General features: G+C 42.1%; 1 protein-coding gene across 1 annotated transcript in view; it reads right to left on the bottom strand.

Annotated features, from left to right (window-relative positions):
* The window catches only part of CHRDL2 (chordin like 2), an 89,631-nt gene that overhangs the window by 14,861 nt on the left and 50,092 nt on the right, over positions 1 to 24,678 (bottom strand). Inside the window, 3 exon segments of the mRNA XM_001367459.5 lie at positions 2,593 to 2,787; positions 5,663 to 5,831; positions 12,694 to 12,749. Of these exon segments, the coding sequence (XP_001367496.4) occupies positions 2,593 to 2,787; positions 5,663 to 5,831; positions 12,694 to 12,749 (420 nt within the window).

The raw sequence follows: 24,678 nt of genomic DNA, 5'->3' as shown, positions 1-24,678 counted from the left end.
ATAGAAGCCATGGGTAGGTAACCAAAGGATCATAAATTTAAAGTTGGAGGGATCTTAGAGGCCAATGGGTCCAATTCCTTCATTTTGAGCTGTTTTTGTGGAAAAGTGCCTAGTTATAGGAACCTGACAAACCCATGTTGGTTGATTTATTGGGAGAAAAAAGTTGAAAGATGTGGGCTAAATGTCAATATAGATTAGGTGGATTTGTAATGGGATCAATGGTCAACCCCCAAAAGTAGCAATTTATGATGAATTAACAGGAAGTCTTCAGTGGAGTGCCCCAAGGGACTGAGCTGGATGTGGGTAAAGGCAAAGATAGCAGGCTCATAGAGTGTGCTGATGATACAAGACTGAGATGTTTGTCAACATATTGAATGACAAGAATTAGGACCCAATAAGATCTTGACCGACTAGAAAATTGGGCTGAACCAAAAGCCTTACACTTGGATTAAATTGATCACAAATAAAAATTGAGGCAGTATGGACAAATATCAGTTTGTTTAGGAAAAGATCTGGAAGGTTAGTGGGCTGTGGGCTCAATATGAGTCAACTATGTGATGTGGCAGTCAAAAACCTTAATGTAATCCTGGGTTTGGTTAAGGGAATCCTGGCTTTTAGGAATAAGGAGTCAGTTTCCCTGTATTCTGCCCTGACCAGATGATACCTGGAGTATTGTGCTTAGTTCTATGTGACACAGTTTACCAAGAATTTGGGTAAGCTGGAGAGTGTCTCAAGAAGGGCAACCATGACTGTGAAGGGTCTTGGGTCCATGCTAGGTACGTGTCACATCAAGGAACTGCAGAAGAGGAAACTTGGAGAGGTCACCACAGTGGACTTCAGGTATTTGAAAGGGTATCCCAAAGATGAGACTTGTTCTTTTTGGCCTCAGAAGGGAGAACCAGGAACAGTGGATGCAAGTTGTAGAGAGGCATATTTGGGTCTGATATTAGGAAAGACTTCCAGACAATTGAAGTATCTAAAAATGAAATGGGATATAGTGGGTTCCTTTTGACTTTGGTCATTGGGAAATGGCTAAATGGAATGACCACTTGTGTTACAGTTGGGATTTGATTTTCAGTAAGGATTAGATGACACAGTCATAGAGGCTTTTTGTAATTCAGACATGCTGTGCTTCTATAAGAATTTGAAGTTCAGATAAAGATTTTGCTCCAAGTGAGAAATCCTTAACAATCCAGTTTCCGCTTAAACAATTCCCAGGAGAAGGAGATCTCTTCCTTTGGACAATTCTTATTGCTAGGAAATTTTCCCTTACATTATTAAGTAAAAATATGTCTCCTCTAGGTAGTGGGCTGAAGAGTGCAAGTCAAAAATGCTGGCCTGAAAGGAAAGAGAAATTGGGTTCTTGGCCTAACTCTATCCCTGGCTCGCGTCTCCAGGTGCACTTAGTCATTTTCCTTTGATTTTCAATCTCTTTTCTGTAAAATAGGGGTGATAGTTAAAGTCCCTTCTAGCTAGCCCTCACATTTTGTGTCTGGATCCAAGCCGATGAGCGCCATCGGTCTCACTCTGGGAGTTTTTCTCCTCATGCTCCCATCTCCTCCTGCAACCACATCCTACTCAGATATCTGATCTCACCCTCTTCTGCTGGAAGTCCCATTCCATGTTCCTTTGCCTTATCTTTGGTGGAAATGGAACACACATAGCCACCCTCTTTAATACAAGCAAGTGGGCATACCAGAGTAAGATGCCTGGAACCATGTTAGAGTCAGGAGACACGAGTATTATTCACTGTGATGTCACTAACTAGCTGTGTGTGACCTTGGACGAGTCTCTTCCCCCTCCATCAGTTTCCTATCCTTCTTTTAGATAACCTTGAATGTTCCTTGAACAATATAATTGGGAACTCTTAGAAGACTAGAATTCTAGAATCTTAGAATAATTAAGATTATTAGATTATCTAAAACCTTAATTATTTTAAGATTCTAACATTCCCGTCTTCTGAGTTCCTGATTATATTGTTCTAAGACTCCTTGATCCTAGGATTCAATCACTCCATTTACAGATACACATACATATAGATTTATATATGAACATATATCTACACCCATGCACATTTATACGTAGAGGTGTGTATGTATATATGTATGGAAGCCCTTGAAGGCAAGGGTTCCTCTTTGCCTTTCTCTGTATACCCCAGGGCTAACCACAGTGCCTGGCACCTAGTAGGTTCTGTACTTAATGAATTCCAAGGATCAGAGGTTCTGAATGCATGGTTCTGAGAGCGCACGCTTCTAAAACAATAATCAATATTTTCATGGCATGGCAAGGTTTGCAAAAGCTTTATTATCTCCTTTGATCCATCAGATTTCTCATCTCGTTTGGTGCTCACAACAGGGAGGTTGGTATTACAGGTAAGGAAAAAAACCACAGCCCAGAGAGGGGGCATCCGTGCTGAAGACCACATAACTAAGTGCCAGGGGCAAGATTTGAACTGGGCTCCCTCCTGACTCCAGGTAGGTCCAAGACTCTTTTCTGGCATCTGTAGTTTTTGTGATTCTGAGTCTTTGGGACCTTTAGGTGATGAACAGGTGTGCCTATGTGCTACCTCCCACCTTCTTACCCAGCCAGTACCTGGGCAGATCTTGCAGCATTTCCCTTCTACTTTCTCTGGGTAGAGGCAGCCGTACTCCCTGGGGCAGGTCACCCGCTGGCAGTCCTGGCGGCCGTCTTGACAGGTGCAAAGGATGCAAGGCAGGGGTCCGAAGGAACGGAAGGCTGGGTGCCACACCTCCCCATGGGAATATGTCTTCCCATTGTACATGCAGGCTGTTGGGGAGAGAGGCCTGAAGTCAGAGCTGGACTCCTTGGGAATGGGGAGAACGAGGAAGGGAGGCCTGATCCTGTCCCTGGGGATGTCTGTCCTCAGTCTGAATGGGGAAATGCATCATCTAGTTCTGGGGTTCCTAATTTCTTTTTTATGGCAGTCTGCTAAGACCTACAGACCCCTTCTCAGAATCATGTCTATAAATGCATAAAATCAAACACATAGGACAGCAAAGAAAATTAATTATATTGAAATAATTATCAAAAATATATGTGCATATGCATATATATGTATATTTTTACATACATATATATTTATAAGTTTAAGGACCCCTTTTCTAGGTCTGAGTGTTTTGGGTTCATTCTGACTCCTCTGCGGCAGGCTGCTCAGTTTCTAATGCCGTCTAATACAGATTTGGATTCAAGAAAAAACAAAACTTCCTAAATCATAATTGTGCCCCAGTGGAACATGCTGCCTTGGGAGAGAGTAAGCTTCCTGTCACTGGAGATATCCAAGCAGAGCGTGCATGAAGTTCTGTCACAGAAGCTTATAGAGGACATTCAGATACTGGGAAGGAGGTTCTGACCTCTGATGTAGCTCCCAGCTCTGAAAACCTGTGATTCTGGGTCTGATTTCTTTTCAGCTCACCATCCAGTTTCCTTTGGGTCCCCCTGATTGGTCTTGAGCCTTAGAGATGAATTTCCCAGCTGCTCCACAGAAACAGCCTCAGTTTCTAAGCTCAGGGCAACCCCTACGTTGTCCCCACCCTGCCGCCTTGGATTGCAGGGTTGTTGGGAAACCAACAACTTAAGAAAGATTCCTACTTTCTTCACCTATCCTGCCCACATTTCAGCACCCTGGTCCACCACCAATGATTCGAATCAGAGAACGACAGGCTGAGAGACTGATCGGACATCACAGAATCCCCGAAACAGAGAATCACAGACTTTTAGATGAATAAAACATCAGAATAGCATTATTATAATCATAGGATATCAGAATCTCAGACATGCAAAATATTATAATCACAGAACCTCAGGATCTTAAAATTCATAGAATCCTAGATTCATGAAGTGGAGTGCAGAAGGTGATATTAGCTGTCCCTCCAGGCAAGTGGACATACCCCTTCCTAGTGGACAATCTTCTGGAGGAACAGAAAATGTCCTGTTTCTGCATGGCACAAGGTAGGATGGTGTCATGGAAAAAAGCCCCAGAAAGGTCAAGATCATAGATCAAACCTTCAATTGTCGTATAAATACAAACTAGCTGTATTAACTTGGGCACATTGCCTCCCTTTCTCTGTGCCTCAGTTTCTACATCTGTCAAATGAGTTGGTTGAACTGTATGCTTTTTAGGGTTTCTCCCAGCTCTGACATTCTGGGTTCTAAGGTCTCTCCCAGCTCTGACATTCTGGGTTCTAAGGTCCCTTCCAGCTCTGATATTCTGGGTTCTAAGGTCCCTTCCAGCTCTGACATTCTGGGTTCTAAGGTCTCTCCCAGCTCTGACATTCTGTGTTCTAAGGTCTCTCCCAGCTCTGACATTCTGGGTTCTAAGGGCTCTCCCAGCTCTGACATTCTGGGTTCTAAGGGCTCTCCCAGCTCTGACATTCTGGGTTCTAAGGTCCCTTCCAGCTCTGACATTCTGGGTTCTAAGGTCTCTCCCAGCTCTGACATTCTGTGTTCTAAGGTCTCTCCCAGCTCTGACATTCTGGGTTCTAAGGGCTCTCCCAGCTCTGACATTCTGGATTCTAAGGTCCCTTCCAGCTCTGACATTCTGGGTTCTAAGGTCCCTCCCATTTCTGACATTCTGGGTTCTAAGGTCTCTCCCAGCTCTGACATTCTGGGTTCTAAGGTCTCTCCCAGCTCTGACATTCTGAGTTCTAAGGTCTCTCCCAGCTCTGACATTCTGGGTTCTAAGGTCTCTCCCAGCTCTGACATTCTGTGTTCTAAGGTCTCTCCCAGCTCTGACATTCTGTGTTCTAAGGGCTCTCCCAGCTCTGACATTCTGTGTTCTAAGGTCTCTCCCAGCTCTGACATTCTGGGTTCTAAGGGCTCTCCCAGCTCTGACATTCTGGATTCTAAGGTCCCTTCCAGCTCTGACATTCTGGGTTCTAAGGTCTCTCCCAGCTCTGACATTCTGGGTTCTAAGGTCCCTTCCAGCTCTGATATTCTGGGTTCTAAGGTCTCTCCCAGCTCTGACATCCTAGATGCTAAGGTCCCTTCCAGCTCTGACATTCTGTGTTCTAAGCTCTCTCTCAGCTCTGACATCCTAGATGCTAAGGTCCCTTCCAGCTCTGACATTCTGGGTTCTAAGGTCTCTCCCAGCTCTGACATTCTGGGTTCTAAGGTCCCTCCCAGTTCTGACATTCTGGGTTCTAAGGTCTCTCCCAGCTCTGACATTCTGGGTTCTAAGGTCTCTCCCAGCTCTGACATTCTGGGTTCTAAGGTCCCTTCCAGCTCTGATATTCTGGGTTCTAAGGTCTCTCCCAGCTCTGACATCCTAGATGCTAAGGTCCCTTCCAGCTCTGACATTCTGTGTTCTAAGCTCTCTCTCAGCTCTGACATCCTAGATGCTAAGGTCCCTTCCAGCTCTGACATTCTGGGTTCTAAGGTCCCTCCCAGCTCTGACATTCTGGGTTCTAAGGTCTCTTCCAGCTCTGACATTCTGGGTTCTAAGGTCTCTCCCAGCTCTGACATTCTGGGTTCTAAGGTCTCTCCCAGCTCTGACATTCTGAGTTCTAAGGTCTCTCCCAGCTCTGACATTCTGGGTTCTAAGGTCTCTCCCAGCTCTGACATTCTGGGTTCTAAAGCCCCTCCTATACTAACAGACTGACTCTTCAGTCTGTATACTTTCTCCCAGAACCAACTCAGGCCTTACCTTTCTTATGTTTCTCTTTGAGGACAATCTTGACAGTGGTACTGCCACTCCCCTTCTGTCCAAAGTGTCTGGGGATAAAGCCCAGAGAGGAGCTGAGGCCTGTGGGTGCTGTGGTTCCTGGAGCCCGCCTGCTCCCACTTTGGCTAACACATGGGTCCTGGGAGTGCCTCTGCAAATAAAAAATACCAGGCTGATTCAAGGGAAGGTGAAAAGCCAGGACCAGATGGGGACTTTAGATCCCAAGAAAGACCTCCCAAGCTGGGAAGAAAAATGACTTCTGCATAGATCTGGAGAGATCCTCTGACACAAATTGTTGAGATAGTGAGAGGAATGAGCTGGGGGTAGCAAATTGGGGTCCCTCCTAGCCTGTGGAGAGCTTGTACAGTAATCAGGCAAGAACAATGCATTTCTAGAATACTTCAAAGTTCTTTATTTCCCATGACTCCTTTTTGGCATGTTCTAGGTTTAAGAACCACTGTGGTGGGGGGAGCAGCTGGGTATGGATGGAGAGCCAGGCCTAGAGACGGGAGGTCCTGGTTTCAAATCTGTCCTCAGACACTTCCCAGCTGTGTGACCCTGGGCAAGTCACTTGACCCCCATTGCCTAGCCCTTACCACTCTGCTGCCTTGGAACCAATACACAGTACTGATTCCAAGACAGAAGGTAAGGGTTAAAAAAAAAAAGATTCTCTGGCTTTCTCTCTAGCCCTGGATCTCATCTTGTCTCCTCTAAACACTGCTCACAAGGGTTCCCTCCAATCAGAAGTGGGGATTCATTGCCCACCCCCACCTTTGTCTGTTGAAGTCTCTTCTTTCCTTCAGCTCAGCTGCTGCCTACATGACATGCTATGTTCTAATGTCCCTCCCAGTCCTTAATTGGGTTCTAAGGTAGATCCCTCCTGCTCTCTCTCTGAGACATCATTCTTCTCAAATCTTTCTTAGAAGTCTATTGGAGGGGGATGCAGCTGGGTGGCTCAGTGAGTACTGGATAGAGCACCAGGCCTTGAGATAGGAGGTCCTGGGTTCTAATCTAACCTCAGACACTTCGTAGCTGTGTGACCCTGGGCAAGTCACTTAACCCCCATGGCCTAGCCCTTACCATTCTTCTGCCTTGAAACCAGAACACAGCATTGATTCCAAAATGGAAGTAAGGGTTTTTGAAAAAAAGTCTGTGTGAATTTTTTCCTTGTGAAATACTTATTTTGTGTATTCTTTTTAGAATTCCTTCTTAGATTATAAGCCCCTTGAGGGCAGGGATTTATGACTTTTTTTTCATCTTGGTGTCTGCAGGTATTTAATAAATGTTTATTAAATTTTATTCTCTCATTCAGTCCTCATAATGACTTCACGAGGCAGATAGGACAAATATTATTATCTCCATTTTACAAATGGGGAAGCTGAGGTTCAGAGAGGTGATTTGCCCCGTGTTACCAAGCTAGGAGGTGACAGAGTTGGAACTCAAACATCTAACTCCACACCTGGTACCCTTTCCAATATACCATCCTACCCCATGGCAGGCAGCCAAGGGTTACCTCAAAGACTGGCAAGGGCCTGAATGGGGGTGGGGGGGTGGAGGTCCTGTTGTTCAGTCGTTTCAGTCATCTTTTGGGATTTTCTTGGCAAAGATATGAGAGTTGTTGGCCATTTCCTTCTCCAGACCATTTTACAGATGAGAAAACTGAGACAAGCAGAGCTATTTGCCCAGGGTCCCATAATAGTAAGCATCTGAAGCCAGATTTGAACTCAAGAAAATGACTCTTCCTGACTCTAGGTCTGGCACTCTATCCACTAGCCTATAGATTTAGGGTCAGTTTAGTGTGGGCTTGTCCAGATCCAAGGAGATGGATTAAATGGCCTTTACCCTTTCCAGGTAAATAAAATAGCCTGGCACACATTAGGTGCCAAATAAATATTTGTTTGACTGACTAACCAAGGTTTGGCAGCGGTTGTATCCTTTGAACCCTGGCCTCTGGGACCCAGAACTAGACTGATGGCTTCACTATGTCAGGCAGAAGGCATGGGTGTTGGGTCCTGGCTTGGAGAACTCAAGACAACGTGTTGGAGACAATTTTACAACTGGCTGCCCAGTCAGGAGCAGAGTCCATCTCATGCACGGGAATGTTTTCTGGGAAGGAGAGAGAGAAGGGCTCTGAAGAAGGTGCCCTGGGGCAGAGGAGCTCATAGGCCTGACTTTTACAATCACTGAGGCTTCTACGATACCCTGGGTCTGGGAGGGAGGAAGGGGAAAGGAAGAGAAATGACTGGGAAACTGGAGCCTGGAAGGCTGGGGGCAGGGGCAGGGAGAACAGAGGGGACAGAGGAGGCCAACACGTGCAGGCTCCTCTCTTTGGCCAGCATGGTCTCTCCATGACTCTAGGCTAAAAAGCAGTTAGTCATAGAGTCAGAATCTTGTACTGTCAGAGCTGGAATGGAGTTCGAGACAGTAAAGTTCTCAAGCATAGATGGCATCCTTTTCCCATTCTTGGATGCCACAAAGCTGGCAGGGCCAGCTAAAACACTGGATGTTGGAGGCACTTACCCACATGAATCTGGGAGGTAGAAAATGGAGCTTATTCTTAGGCTAAAATTTAATCAGGTTAAATGTAAAGCCTCAGTCATTGATTCATAAAATTGACTTCATGAGTACAAGATGGGGAGACATGTTTAGACAGCAATAGGTCTAGGGCCAGTTCAAACTGTCTATTGAGAGCTGATTGTTAAAGTTTCAGTGTGAATCTTAAAGCCTTGGAAATAGGAACAATATTACAAATTAGGGCTTGGTTTACTGTTTTGTTGATTATCTAGGCATAAGAAGGGATAGAGGAAATAATGCTGACTCACCATAAAAGGACAGCATGCTTTTCCAAGAGCTGGTTGTTAAACATTTACCAGCATACTTCTTGCTATGTTGGAAAAAAGGCCTTGGGATTTTTAGTGGCTTAATTTCTATCAGAAGTATAACATTTATTGCTTGGTTGTGTCTCTTTGTGACCCCATTTGGGGTTTTCTTGGCAAAGATCCTGGTGTGGTAGAAAGATCTTTCTACAGGTTCTTTTACAGATAAGGAAATGGAGGCCAAAAGGGTTAAGTGACTTCCTTAGAATCACACAGCTATTAAGTGTCTGAGGTTGTATTTGAACTCATGAAGATGAAACTTCCTGATTCCAAGCCATGTGCTCAATCCATTATGCCACCAAGTGCCCTAGCAGTGTAACATAGAGGCAAAAAATTTAATGTGATTATGGGCTTCATGAAGAGAGACATAGCTTGCCAGGTATATGGAAGTGAGAGTCCCTCTTTATTCTGCCCTAGTCAGTACACATTTGGGGTATTGCATTAAGTTCTGAGAGCTTCTACTTAAGGACATTAGTCATCTCGAGATCATCTGAGGGAAGGCAATCAGGATGGGGAAGTGTCCAGAGAAGATCCATTGAAGGAAGCGAGCATGTTTACTCTGGTGAAGAGAAGATGAAAGGCAGATAAGATAGCTATCTATGATTGGCCATCATAGGAAAGAAGAATTAGACTTTGTTGGCCTAGATTTGGGCCCCAGATTTGGCAAAACCAGGAAAAATGGTTAAACTTTGCAGAGGGTCCAATTTGGGCTAGATGCCAAGAAAGACCTTCTGACAAGGATATCCCAAAGTGGAATGAGCTGCCTCATAGGTCAATGGGCACCCCTCATTGGAGGTCTTCAAACAAAAGTTGAATGGCCATTGGTGGGCTATCTTGTGGGCAAGGGCTAGACTGCAAGGCTGCTGGGTTACCTTCCAACTCTGAAGTCATTCTGGGATCCTATGAATATAAAATGGCAGAGTTTGAAGGGTGAGATGTTATAGCCCATATCCTTCATTGTATAGAAGAGGAGACCAAGGAGCAGAGAGAGTCAATGACTTATTCCAGAGTATAAAGTAAATGAATGGCACACATAGGACTGAAACTCAGAATCCTTGACTTCCAATTAAAACTGAGATAGGCTGGTAAATGTTTAATAACCAGCTCTTTGAAAATGCAGGACACACTTTTAAGTAGTGTCTGCAATATTAACATTTTTTCATTGCTTTCTTAAGCTTAGACAATCAATAAGATAATAAATCAAGTCCCCAATTTCCAAGGTGTACTGCTCATATTGAAAATACAACAATCAGTTCTCCTGGGCTGGTTCGAGCTTACTTCAGCAGATTCCTGAATCTAGGGTTCATCCCACATACATTTTCTTGTCTTAACACCCACTGATCCCTGTTTTGTCTGCCTAGTTGTGAGCTTGCTTGGGGATGTGAGGTGTGTTCTCAGAAGGAGAGGAGACAGGCTCTAGATGGAGGAGGAATTTGGACCCAATCTGCCAAGAAGAGTGGATGTGGCTAAAGGAAGAACATGATGGAGAGAGCATTAGATGAAGTAGGAATGGGAGGATTGGAACCTCTCTCCAGCCACAGATTCACAATGTGACCACCTAGTTTCTCTGAACCTCTGCTTTTTTCTCTATCAAATGGAGATAATCATATTTGTGCTCTTCATCCCTATACAACTGTTGTAAGGAAAAGACTTACTTTAGTATTATTATTCCATTAGCAACTGCCAGGGCAACTAGATGGCACAGAGGATAGAGTGCTGGGCCTGAAATCAGGGAGACTTCTCTTCCTGAGGACCAGCTGTGTGACCCTGGGCAATTCATTTAGCCTTCTTTGCCTGTTTCCTAATTTGTCAAATAAGCTGGAGAAGGCAATGGCAAACCACTCCAGTATCTTTGCCAAGAAAACCTCAAATGGGATCATGAAGAGTCTGACCCAACTGAAAAATGACTGAACAACAGCAAAAAGCAACTACCAGTATAAGGAACTCAAAGAAACACGGGGAAAACTTTCTATAGTGGTACAGAGCAAAGAAAGAAGAATCAAGAAATAAAAACTGGTTTGCAATCCTGCCTCACTTAACTATCTCTGTAAGGTTAAGCAAATCATTTTGCCAACCCAGGCCTCACTTTTCTCATCTGTAAAATGAAGGAGCTGGAGTAGATGGCCTCTGAAATCTTTTACAATTCTAGACATATAATATTATTGAATATTAAATAAAATAAAACTATATTCAGTATTTTTTTTAGTTAAATTTTTTTTTGAAACCTGGGTCTCCCTAGCTCACTTTGGCTGGAAGTGCAATGGGCCTAATTCTAATCAGCACAGAAGCTTAAGCCACTTCTGTTTTTCCATTCCAGGCTGTTTCACTCCTCTATGACCAGTTTATTGGCTCTCTGATCCCAGTGGCCCGCCATATTGGAGCCAGCTTTAGTGCAGATGCCCAAACAGCTTTAGTCCAATTACAACCTAAGCTCATGCAGTCCACCAACCTCAGCCTCCCCACAGCAAGGATTATTAGCATTCACCAGCATACCTGGCCGACTTTCTGCCTAGTCTCTAGAGCCCTTCTCAAGCCGGGCCAATATGTATTTCATGTCTTAATGGACATGCCTAATCCCCCCTCTCACATTCAGCAATGCAGCCAAACTGGCTGCCTCTCTGTTTCTCCCACGTGATGTTCTATCTTCATGTTTTTGGGCTGGCCTTTCTTACCTTACCTCCGCTTCTCTTACTTTCAGACCCAGCCCAAATGCCTTCTTTTGCATGAAGTCTTTCTGATCCCTCTTGGACTTCCTTGTTGTTAATTACTCAAGAATATTTGTATTTACCTATTTTACATTTTTGTCATCCAGTCATTTCAGTGGTATCCAACTCTTTGTGACCTCAATTGGGACTTTTCTTGGCAAAGATACTGGAGTAGTTAACCATTTCCTTCTCCAGTTTATTTGACAGATGAAGAAACTGAGGCAAACACAGTAACAAAAAAATGACTTGCCCAAATCACACTAGTAAATGTCTAAGGCCTGATTTGAACCCAGGAAGATCAATCTTGCTTACCCCAGTTCCATCATTCAGTCCACTGTACCACCTAGCTGGCCAATTTGATGTTTATTTCTATCTATTTATCCATTATATTATTCATTTATCCATTATATTATCCATTATATGTTTTAAATATTTAAATAGCTATGAGTTGTCATCTATGTCCTTGTGCAAATATTTCCCATGAAAAGAAAGCTCCTTGAGGGCAAGCATCTTGCTGTTCTTTGTGCTTGTATCCTCAGCAACCAATGCAGTGCCTGGCACAAGGGAGATGCTTAATCAATACTTAACCAATTGAAATGGAATCTCTCAGGGTGACCTGGGCTCCCTGTTGAGCTAGGAGAGGAATTACTTTAGCAGAATGAAATAGTTCTTACTTTCTGCCTCACTCCTTTCCCCTCTGACCCCTTATTGAACCCCTATATTATCTTTATTGTGTATGTCGCTCTATTGGCCACATTTGGCTCAAAACAGAGACTATGGAGCTTTCACCTTTGTCTCCCCACAGTCAAAACATTTTTGTCCAGATCTACCTTTTTTTAAAAACTCTTACCTTCCATCTTAGAATCAAGTTCCAAGGAAGAGTGACCTATCCAGGGTCACACAGCTAGGAATTGTCTAAGATCAGATTTGAACCCAGGATTTCCCATCTCCCAGGCCTGGATAGCATATCCACTGAGCCATTTAACTTCCTCCTTTTTGTGCAGACTTATGAGAGGTGAATGAGGCTACACAGACCCATGCAGGTCTGCAATTGATAGTCTTAAATAATTACCTGGGAATCAGAGAAGTTAAATGATTTACCCAGGATCACATAGGTTTTCCTAACAAGGAGGCTAGCTCTATTCACTAAGTCATGATATCTCTGCTTTAATCAATGTCTGCTGAATTGATTGACTTAAAATCAAATAGGTAGAACTTTGTGACTATGGTTGGGAATAGAAAATGAGGGGAAGAGAAGAGGCAGAGATAGGTTCTTAGTGTCTGGGAGGCTTATGAGAGAGAAGAGGAAATTGGGAAGAGCAGCCAGTTCTAAAACAGGATGGGGAACCAGATGGAGCCAGGACTCTGAATCTTTCTTCCCCAGGCAAAGCGGCCATGTTGGGGAAGTGCTTAGGAAAGATCAGTCACTCACCACTCCTCGGTATAACTGCAGGGCCTCCTCTTCAGCTGATTTTTCATATGATGCATCTGGAAAACCAAAGGGGCAACGGACTCAGTGGTGCTGAGCATACAAACTGGATTACTTGTGGTAAACTCTTTGGGTATGAATCTTTTTTTAAAGTTTTTTTTCTGTTAAAACATGAATAATCTTACCTTCTCAATGTGTGAGGGAGGGGATGGATGTAGGGAGAGAATTTGAAACCAAAAATAAAATGTAAAAATAACAAGCATTTAAGCATTTATTATTTCTCCTTCCCATCCTCCCATTAGAGAAAAAATGAAAAGAAAAACAGAACCCTCGTAGAGAATATACATAGTCAAGCAAAATAAATCCCCACATCGACCACATGAAAATGTATATCTCAGTCTGTAGTCCAAGTCCATCTCTTCTCTGTCAGGATGTGGGTAGCGGGCTTCCCCATCCCTACTCTGGAACAGAGGTGTCAAACTCATGCCCATCAGCAAAACTCCTAAGTGTTACCCCAACCAGATTAAAATGTAATTGGGTTGGGAAATGTTAAAAAAAAATAAAAATACAATACAATACAGATAATGTCAATCTGTGGTTTTCTAAGTCAATATGCAGCCTGCCAGGATCTGTTTCTATTTAAGTGTGACACCACTACTCTGGAATCATGATTGGTCTTTGCATTGATCAGAATTCTGAAGTCTTTCAGAGTTGTTTGCCTTTAGAATGCTGATGTTATGTAAATTGTTTTTCTGGTTCTGCTCTCTTCATTCTGCAACAGTCCATGCCTACTAAATGAACAGTAGTATTATAATACATACAAGTATGATAATTTGTTCAGTCATTCTCCAAAGGATGGACACTCCCTTGGTTTCTAGTTCTTTGCTACCACAAAAGAGCTGCTTAAGTATCATTGCATACATTGCCTGTTCCCTCCTTCTTCTCTTTGGGGGTATAGCTCTAGTAGTGATATTACTGGATCAAATTATGTCCCCAAAGTTTAATGACTTTTCATCCTAATTCCAAATTGCTTTCTGGAATGACTGGATCCATTGACAGCTCCATCAACAGTCCATTAGTGTACCTGTTTTCCTGCAGCATCGCCAACACTTTTTGGACGTGTATCTTCCCCTCATCTTCCACTTCCTCCCTCATACTAGTCACCCAGATTTCATCTATAACCCTTCCTTCTTTCCTAACTGCTCTGCTGGGCTGGATAATTAGAACCTCATGCAGGCCTTCCAGGATTAAAACTATTCAGCCTTGCTCCTTTAGCTCTTGAGGACCAAAGTCAAGCACCTACATCTTCTGTGAATGAATCTGTCTCTTCCCTTGCCTCTCAGAAAAAGCTCTATCCAAGCTTTGGGCAAAGTGATGATCTGAAAGAAACTGAAGAATCATAATGAAATTCATTCTTCCAGAGGAGGAAACGATAAAAGGGAAAAGAGCTGACAATTCTTGGAAGGGAACAACCATCTTAGATTACGTGAAGCAGAATCTGACCTGACACATCTACATTTGGGAGAACATATTCCAAAGTGTTCTGAAAGAATATCATCAGGATCCTGTGGCCTAAAATGCTACAGAGGAGGGAGCTCCAAGAGAGATGGGTAGTTCTCAATAATATAGATACAAAATAAATACATTACATACATAATACATAGATACAAAATAAATACAAAATAAAAATAGATACAAAATAAAGATACAAACACAAATGATTCCAATGAGAAGGGAAAAGCAGGAGCTGTTTAATGACACCATGTGGGTGTACAACTTGAAATTTAAGATTTGGAAAAGATGTTTTTGGAAAATAAAGAAGTTGTTGGAGTCTATTTTACCATGCATCCAAAGGCAACAAGAACCGCCATTTTATGGACCATCTGATTAACATGCATTGCAATGCTTATTGTAAGTTTGCAAAAAAACTAGTATGAAAATCTTTTCAGCTCAGCTTACTTCCTCTGTTTCAGAGGAAGAGGAATTGGAGAAATTCTACAAATAATTTAATAAATTCCTTCAAATTATAGCAATATGTAGTATAATACTTGTGTCATATAGCACAATAAAATCAATGAAAAAGTAGGCATAGGGAAGTGTGGTAAAAAATGAGTTGGAAAATATGGCTTAACAGTATGAAATGTGCTCCTCTACATAGAAGCTTCATGCCTTTATGCCACAAATGCCTTCTGTGAGTAAGAGACACTAGATATAGTACAGTACCAAATATTACAAAAAATTTAAATCATCTTTTAACAAATAAGAAAAAAATTGTTACTGATGTGAGAATCATTTCCAAGCCAGCTACGTATGGTCATACGTTGGCTTATTAGAGCAAATGTCAAATCTAGTGTCAAACTAGAGGAATAAAAATTGAGGCAACTTCTATCTGACCTATTTTTTTAAATGCTGATGCTTCAAAATGGGAAATGGATAAAGGAACAAACTTCAATACCAACTCTTAGTATTTCTTAAAGAAGTTTATGCCACATACATAACTAGTCATAATGAGACCAAAAGAGCTTTGGAGCTTCCAATACTTGTGCTTCTTTCCAAGCAGCGAGATATAGCAGCCAAAGGCAATGCTGATTTAGAATATGAAATCAATGTAAACTCTTATGGAAGAGGATGATGAAAGATTATGAACAGTATAAAATGGTAAGAACAACTAGAAGGAAAAAAACAAATTGAAGCAACAATTAAGATTGTTATTCATTAAATGAGGACATTCAAGGATGAAACTGAACCAAGCATAGCAATCACAAGAAAAACAGAAAAAAATTATGAAGATTTTTATAACACTTTTTTTACCATCAATAACAGTAGAGCCACCACACTTAAGGCTCTAACATTACAATCTTGGATATTCTATAAGAGGAAGTGGAAACGGCACAGAAGAAGACAAATATGGGAAGAATAGCATCAATCAAGTATATATAAAAGGAGGTTTCTGCTGAAGACAGCATAATTAATTTTAAGGGTTCTGAGTGATTGATTGGTAGTGTATATAAAAACGTGATGATAGCAAAGGTTTGGGAAATTTTTTGGATCTTATTATTACCAAAAATAAATAAATGAAAAATCACAAACATATAATGATCCATATACCCACCTTTCCATCTATGTAAGATTTTTATGAGAATGATCTATACAAATATCAAGGCCATTTTTCATAAAGGTTTTTGATGGGAATAGTCAAACTTTTGCAAAATATCTTCTATAATGGACCAAATTTTTACAGTTACAATAGATTAAAAGGTGAAAAAGAATATAAGATTCTGCTATACTTATAGCTTGTTTGACTGAATAGAGCATTTAGTTCAGTAGAGCAAAAAGGGCCTCCTTCAAGGTGACTTCCATGAATATATCAAAATCATACAAGATCCCTTGAAATATGTAATGAGAGATAACTTTGTTCAGTGACCCTCTAGAGGTTTATTATTATTGAGCAAGACTTGAAATGGGGAGAAGGATGCCTTCTAGAGATACTAGAGATAACTAGGCAGTCCAGTGAATAAAACACTGAACCTGGATTCAGAAAGACTTGAGTTCAAATGGGATCTCTGATACTTACTAGCTACTAGACTCTGGACAAGTCACTTAGCCTCTTTTTGCCTTCGTTTTCTCAACTGCAAAATGGAGGAAATAATAATAGGCACTTACTTCTCAGGACTGGTGTAAGGATCAAATGAGATAATTTTTTTTTTTGTAAATCATAGTGTGTGACATGTAGAAGGTGCCATGTAAAGGCTATTTATCATCATCATTATTATTATTACTTGCCACTAACATGAAGCCTGCCTAATATAGGGTGCAGAAGAAAGAGGGATTCTCTAAAACTGGTGAAATCTTCAAGAAGCTTGTTTATGGCTAATTTTGTGTTCATTACATCAAGCCCCAGAACATAGCAGATTAAGATCCATTAATTACTCAAAAGGGTTTTATCTAACCATCCACACAGGAAAAACCAAGTGAATGAACAACATCTATTGTCCAGATAGGATAAGCAGTTGGAAAGGATAGTTCATCCTGCAGTGTCCCTTGGGCAGACTCTGCAAAGGACAAGGAGCTCACCCCAGAGTTGAAGAGGAGGAGGAGGAGTTGGATTACCTTTGTGAAATGGAACAGCAATGCTTTTAATGACCTGAGGCTTTCCCTTGAAACAAAAGCTCATCTTGTAAACAACAGCATTTTTCAGATGATTGTAAATGACTATGAGTCAGAGGATCTCAGTCTCTGAAGAATTAAAGATAAGTGTAGCCCAAAAGGCAATTGAGAGGCACACGGTGTGTGTGAGCCTGCTGGAATGTATTCTAAATGAACTGTGTAGAAGTTGCCTAAAAGAAGTCCTCAGAGAGAGGTAAAACTAGAGAGAGGGGGAGAGAGAGAGAGAGAGAGAGAGAGAGAGAGAGAGAGAGAGAGAGAGAGAGAGAGAGAGAGAGAGAGAGAGAGAGAGAGAGAGAGAGAGAGAGAAAGAGAGATGAAGTTAACATTTAACATTTAACAACAACAAAGAGTAAATTCTATTAGGATCCAGGCAACATCCAGATACCCAGAGAAAATCCCTAATGTGTCGGGAGGACCCCTTTTGGGAGGTCATTAATATGAACTACACAAGAGAGGTATGGATAGGTTGTGATCTGTGATTTTTTAGGGAGAACCCAAATTGATGACATCACCACCCCAGAGAAGTAGGTCCTGGGGATGGATGCATATAATAAGGCAGATAACGGAGGATCCACATCAAAGAGTGCCACAACCCTGTAATAATAGTGTCCGGAGTGTTGAAACTCAAAATGAGCAGAGGTTTGTGAGGAATGTTAAGGATAACAAAAAGGAAAGACTTCAAAAGACTTAAGAAATCTGATCAATGAAAGGACCCATCACTATTCTAGAGGACTGGTGATACAGCACACTACCCACTTCCTGACAGAGAAGTTGTGCATGAAAGGAACAGAGTGAAACATCTTTTTAGACCCAGACTTTGTATCCACAGACTTGTTAAAAATAAAATGAAAATGGTTAATGATCAGCTGAAACTCAGGGTAAGCCAGGAGATGGTAAGAACATTCCAAGCTGCCTTCAGCCAGTTTAAGTCTTTAGACCCAGAGGAACAATATCCCATGGCACTGGAAAAAATAGTAGACCTGATTGCTGACCCACTTTTGGTGATCTCTAAAAAATCATGAGGATTGGATTCTTCACCCATAGGGATGAAAGTAGGCAAATCTGGACCCTATTTTCACAAATAGAAAAAAGGCAGATTCTTTCATATACAGGCCAGTAAAGTTGGCTACAATTGTTGACATGACTCTAATATGTTATTAAAAGGAAGGTCTATGAACATTTTGAAAAGGAAGCAGTGATCTCTATGATCCAACATAAGTTCATTTAAAAAAAATCCTGTTACACTTACTACATTTCTGTCACTAGCTTAGTAGATCAAGGGAAATGCTATTCAGTTCAAGTTTATAAGCATTTAAGTGCTTGTTCTGGGTGCCAAGGATACAAAGATTTAAGAAATAGTCTCTGTCCTCAAGGAGCCTATATTCTGCTGGGAATAGGGGTAGGGGTGATGGTGGTACATAATATATAAATATAAGTAAATAAATACAATATGAATAAAAAAGTTATTTCAAGAGGGAGGGAATGCTAACAATTTGGCAGATCAGGAAACACCTCATGTAGAAGGTGGCATCTATGCCAAATTGTGAAGGAAACAAAGGATCCTGCAAGGTAGAAGTGAAGAGAGTCAAGGGAGACAACTTATGTAAACGTGGAATAGGGCACAGGCATGGTCTATATGGATTTTGGCAAGGCATTTGGTAAACTCTTTCCATTATTGCAGGCATTATCAAGAAATGTGGGCAAAGGTGGGTGGATTGAAAAGTGATTGAATGAATGACCAGTTCCATAGAATAGGAGTTTATGGATCAGTGTTAACCTGGAGGGCTCTCCTCGTGGTCAGATCTTTCCTTGGCTCTGTTCTAACCAATATTTTTTATCAGTAATTTGCATGAAGGCCAAATAATATACTTGCCAAATTTAAGAAAGACAGGGGAAGGGAAAAGGAAGAGAATAAGCATTTATTAAAGGATCATTATGTTCTAGGCACCATGCTAAGTGCTTTATAAGTTTTCTCTCATTTGACAGGAAGCTGAGAAGGTTAGCTTCATTGGATGACAAAATTAGGATGCTAAAATATCTTGGAAAGCTTGAAAAATGGGCTGAATGAATTGTGCATGTACAGGCTTGGCTAGACAACACAATTTACAGTCTTAGAGGACTTCAAGTTTGGTGATGTCAACACTGCTCTGTGTTAATCAAAAAGTTAAAACCATAATAACTCAGGGAACTGTTAGCCTGAGTATCCTCTGCTCAGATCAGACCATACATTTAGATCCCAGGGTTCTGGGGCCATGTTTTAGGAATGACACTGGTAAGTGAAAGCACATGCAAAGAAAGGAGGTTGGGATGGAGAGGAGACCAGAGACTGTTGTATGAGGATCAGTCAAGAGTTAGAGATGTTTATTCTGGAGTGGAGAAGACTTAAGGAGGTATATGATAGGTGGCTTTAAAACTCTGAAAGAGTTATCCCATGGAAAAGAAGATTGAGTAAAATCCAGTGGAGTTGTGCCTCAGCTGTGGGAGGGAGGAGGGGGTAGGGGAGGGAAAGAACAAGGATCTTGTAGTCATGGGAAAATACTCTAAATTGATTAATTAAATAAAAAATTTCAAAACTAAAAAAAAAAACAAAAAAAAAAAGAAAAGAAGATTGAGTCTTCTTCTGTGTTGTTCCAGAGAACGAAAGTTTCAGAGCAACAGATTTTGGCTCAATATTAAAAGAAACTCTGGGGGGCAGCTAGATGGATTAGTAGATAGAGCCAGGCCTGGAGATGAGAAGTCCTGGACCCTTCCTAGCTGCCTAGCCCTTCCTATACTCTTCTGCCTTGGAACCAGTATTGAAGATGGAAGATAAGGGTCTGGGTTTTGTTGTTGGGGTTTTTTTTTTTTTTTTTTTAGAAATTGTCATGTCTAGCCCTGTCAAAAAGTGAAATGGGATTCTGGGAGACGGAGTAAGTTCCCAGTCGCTGGAGGGTTACACACAGAGCATCCAGGATTTCCTTGTGGGCACAGCATAGACGGGCTTTCCTGCTTAGGTACAGCTAGATCAGTGGGCTGCTGAGGGCTCACCTTTCTCTGAGGAGACGCCTCGCTCAGCAGCCAATAACAAGGGCTCCGAGGGGGACCACAACATACTGCCTGCTGCTGGGATCAAGGCCACGGGCAAGTTTCTATTACTGCCTCCGAGGCAGAGCGACCGAATCAATCATGGTGCCGCCTCCTAGCTCTGACGTTGTATATTTGGGGGTTCCTTTTAGCCCCCACTGCCTCTCTTCCAGGGTCCTTGCCAGGCCTAACATTCTATGTTTTAAGGTTCTGCACTGGCTATCCCCGCCCCCACCCCTACCCACATCCAAAGGTCCTCCTCTAACAATCCCAATGGCTAAGAATGTCTCAAGGGCAAAGATGGTGAAATAGTCCCTCCTGAGCACGTGTTCCATAACAGCTCCACACCGTCCTCTGGTGGTAACCCCACAAACTGCAAACTCCTCCTCCAGACCCTTCCTCCTTTCAGGACCAGTAGGCGTGATGGATTTGAGGAAACTTCTTATTCCATAGCTAGAGTGACCTGAGCCCAGCCTGGTTTAAATAAAAGCATCCATTGAGATCCAGCCCAGGAGGCATCTCCTCCAAGAAGTCTTCTCTAACCACCCCCAGCTTTATGATCTAGACCAAACAATTCAGGTAATTATTCTTGAAATGTTTGGGATGGTGGGAAGTGCATGGGAAAATGGTCTAGAGAGTTTTGTAAGAAGGGGAGTGTGTGTGTGTGCGTGTGTGAGAGAGAGAGACAGAGAGAGAGAGAGAGAGAGAGAGAGAGAGAGAGAGAGAGAGAGAGAGAGAGAGAGAGAGACAGAGAGAGACAGAGAGAGACAGAGAGAGAGAAAGAGAGAGAAGGAAGGAGAGAGGGAGGGAGGGAGAGAGAGAGAGAGAGAGAGAGAGAAGGAGGGAGGGAGGGAGAGAAAGGAGATCCCCACAACACTGGGATCTAATTGTATGGTCTGATCTGAGCAGAAGATACTCATGCCAACAATTCCCTGTGGTTGTTATGGTTTTAACTTTTTGGTTAACACATAACAGAGAGAGACAGAGAGACACACACATACAGAGACACAGAGAGAGATACAGAGAGAAAGAGAGAGAAAGACAAAAAGACAGACAGACAGACAGAGAGGACGTGAGAGTTAGAGTGGATTGTCCTGGTATGGCATGGTAAATTTGGTCTCTGATACTAAACTGAGAAATTTTATGGTTCCAGGCAAGTCCTTTCATGTCATTAGGCCTCCATTTCCTCATCTGTAAAATGGGGATGATATTTGTACCTTTAATTACACTTCTGGGATATTGTATCCTGATCTTAATGACAGAGAACTAACTCTCTAAATAACTGAAGTTGAGAACCAGTTGCCACCAAAGGAGATAGAGTAAGGGTAAGGAAGCATATGGCATAGTAGAAACAGCCCAGGGTTGGAGAGAATAGGAACAATAGGAGACCAGGGTTCTTATAGCACTTACAATTGGTAAAGTGTCTTCTCTGTGAGGTAGATATTAGTATGACTATTTAACACGAGAAAAATGGGGCTCAGAGAAGGAAAATTACTTGCTTAAAGTCACACACAGTTGTGGATTCAGTGTCAGGTACACTGACTCCAAATTCAATGAAATCTCAGCTTTTACTACATCATGAGCCTTAGTTTGCTTCTATAAAATGAGGGTTTGGACTAGGCCAGTCCAATGAGGGCCCTTCTTTCTCCACTTTGTCTGTTTCCAAAACAAAAAGGGAAGAGAATCAAATCTTCAAACTCTGTGATCAAAACATAGCTCTAGAGTTCTGTGTTTAGTTCTGGAGCCACATTTTTGGAATGACTTTAAAGTTAGAGCATATCATAAGGAGAGTGATCAGAATAGGGAGGGGACTGAACACTGTGTCGCATGGGGATCCATTAGAATTCTAGAATTAATAGGCCTATAATTCTTGACCACAATGATTAATGGGAAGCATGATAAGCCAGATAAATCAATCTAGAAGAGACGACCTTTTCTTTTTCGATTGAACAGCTCATCTGGTAGAGAGATCAGGTACAGTTACCTATATTTTAGTAACGTCATTGACAAAGTCTCTCGTATTCTTGTAGAAAAGATGCTGAGGCGTGGACCAGATGATGGTACAACTAACTGGGCTTGCAACTGGTTGAATGACTAGACCTAAAGCGAGGTCATCAATGATCACATGTCAACTTGGAAGAAGGTTGCTAATGGATCTGTTTAACAATTTTATCAGAGACTTGGATATAAGCATAGATGGCCTGTTTATCAAAACTGTGGCTGATACCAAAATGGGAGAGAGCGAGAGAGCATATTGGATATCAAGGGTCAGGGTCTAAATACATCAGACAGGCTAGAACAGTGGGCAGAAGCTAACAAGGTGAAGATAAAATGGAATAAGGATGAAGATAAAGTTGTACACTTAGGTTAAAAAAAACCTAGCTCCTCAAGAAGGAAGAGGCATGGATAGTCATCAGTTCATCTGAGAATTCAAGAAGTCACCAAGTTAGTAATAGCAGGCATTTATATGGCACTTGAAGGTGTGCAAAGTACTTTATGTGGGCCACTCTTTTAATCCACACATCAACCCTATGGAGGCTGCTATTCTTATCCCTATTTTACAGATGAGAAAACTGAGGCTAGGGGGAAAAAAGATTGAGTGCCTTATCTGCGGCCACACAGCTAAGAAAGTATCTGAGGAAGAATATGAATTTGGGTTTTCCAACCCCAACTCTCTATGCACTGGGCCACCTCCCTGCCTAAATTGTTCATTCCCTTTGATACCAGTGATCTCACTTCTGAGCCAGGAGATGAAGTACCAAAACAACACTAAAAAATGGCCAAACTCTACTGAACTGGAAGTGTGACCCATCTCACTGCCTGCTGCAGTAGAGAGGTGGGGAATATGGTGGTAAATTGTGCATGTGCTGCCAGATGGGGTAGATTTGTCAGTTGTTGTTTTTCTTTTCTATCTTTTTTATTTATTAAGGGGGGAATTAGTGGAAGGAATATATTAGGAAAGGGCTGTAGTGTAAAAAGAGAAGGCACCATTAACAAATTTATTTGTTAAAAACCTTTACCTTCCATCTTAGAATCAACACTGAGTATTGGTTCTAGGGCAGAAGAGCCGAAAGGCTAGGCAATGGGAATTAAGTGACTTGCCCAGAGTCACCCAGTCAGGAAGTGTCTGAGGGTAGCTTTGAACCCAGGTCTGGATCTCTATCCACTGAGCCACCTAGCTGCCCCCCAATAATACATTTTTTAAAGTCTTGGGTTCTTAGTAAACTCTCCATATGTAAAATCTCCATATGAGTTAACCATGTGCTACAAGAGCCTTTCAAGAAAGCTAAGATAGCACAAGTATCACAAGAGAGAGACACTGTGTCCAGGAGTAAGAAGGTAAGAGTGCCACTGTGTTCTGTCCTCATCATACCACAGCTGGAGAACTGGCTTCAGCTCTGTGTGCCACATTCAAAGAAGGATGTTGATATACTGCAGAGCCCAGAGGGCAATCAGGATAATGAAGGGCTTTGAGATTTCTCCATAGAAGGATCAGTTGAAGGAACTCTGGGTGTTTTGCCTGGAGAAGAGAAGACTTGGGAGAGACAAGACAGCAGTCTTCTTGAATTTAAAAGACTGCTACATGAAAGAGCAATTGAACCTGTTTAGCTTGAACCCAGAAGGTAGAATTAAAGACAAAGAGCAGAAGTCAGGGAGGAAAGTGGTAAAATTTAGGTTTGATGTGAGAAAAAACTTTCTAACAATTAGACCCCTCCAGAAGTAGCCTTGGGGATTAGTAGACTGGCCCTGACCGCAGGTCTTCAAGGAAAGGGCAGGTGTACCTTTTGGGTTTGTTATAGAAGGGATGTGTGTTTAAGGAAAGTTTGGAATAGATGGTCTCTGACACTCCTTCCAAGTCTGTGATTCTGCAGCATTCTATATTCTAAGATTTCTCCTAACTCTGGCATTCTTCATTCTAAAGTTCCTTCCTCTTCTAACATCCTGTGCTCTAAATTCCTTTCCAGATAGTATTCTGGGTTCTGGGGTCTCTTCCAGTTTGAACATTCTGTGCTCTAAATTCCTTTCCAGATCTAGTATTCTGGGTTCTGGGGTCTCTTCCAGCTCTGACATCCTGTGCTCTAAATTCCTTTCCAGATAGTATTCTGGGTTCTGGGGTCTCTTCCAGCTCTGACATCCTATGATCTAAATTCCTTTCCAGATCTAGTATTCTGGGTTCTGGGGTCTCTTCCAGCTCTGACATCCTATGCTCTAAATTCCTTTCCAGATAGTATTCTGGGTTCTGGGGTCTCTTCCAGCTTGAACATTCTGTGCTCTAAATTCCTTTCCAGATCTAGTATTCTGGGTTCTGGGGTCTCTTCCAGTTTGAACATTCTGTGCTCTAAATTCCTTTCCAGATCTAGTATTCTGGGTTCTGGGGTCTCTTCCAGTTTGAACATTCTGTGCTCTAAATTCCTTTCCAGATCTAGTATTCTGGGTTCTGGGGTCTCTTCCAGCTCTGACATCCTATGCTCTAAATTCCTTTCCAGATAGTATTCTGGGTTCTGGGGTCTCTTCCAGCTTGAACATTCTGTGCTCTAAATTCCTTTCCAGATCTAGTATTCTGGGTTCTGGGGTCTCTTCCAGCTCTGACATCCTATGCTCTAAATTCCTTTCCAGATAGTATTCTGGGTTCTGGGGTCTCTTCCAGTTTGAACATTCTGTGCTCTAAATTCCTTTCCAGATCTAGTATTCTGGGTTCTGGGGTCTCTTCCAGTTTGAACATTCTGTGCTCTAAATTCCTTTCCAGATCTAGTATTC

The sequence above is a fragment of the Monodelphis domestica genome, chromosome 4, assembly GCF_027887165.1.
Source record: "Monodelphis domestica isolate mMonDom1 chromosome 4, mMonDom1.pri, whole genome shotgun sequence".
Taxonomy (NCBI): Eukaryota; Metazoa; Chordata; class Mammalia; order Didelphimorphia; family Didelphidae; genus Monodelphis; species Monodelphis domestica.
The sequence above is the reverse complement of the archived record's forward strand: the minus strand, read 5'-3'. Positions and strand labels throughout refer to the sequence as shown.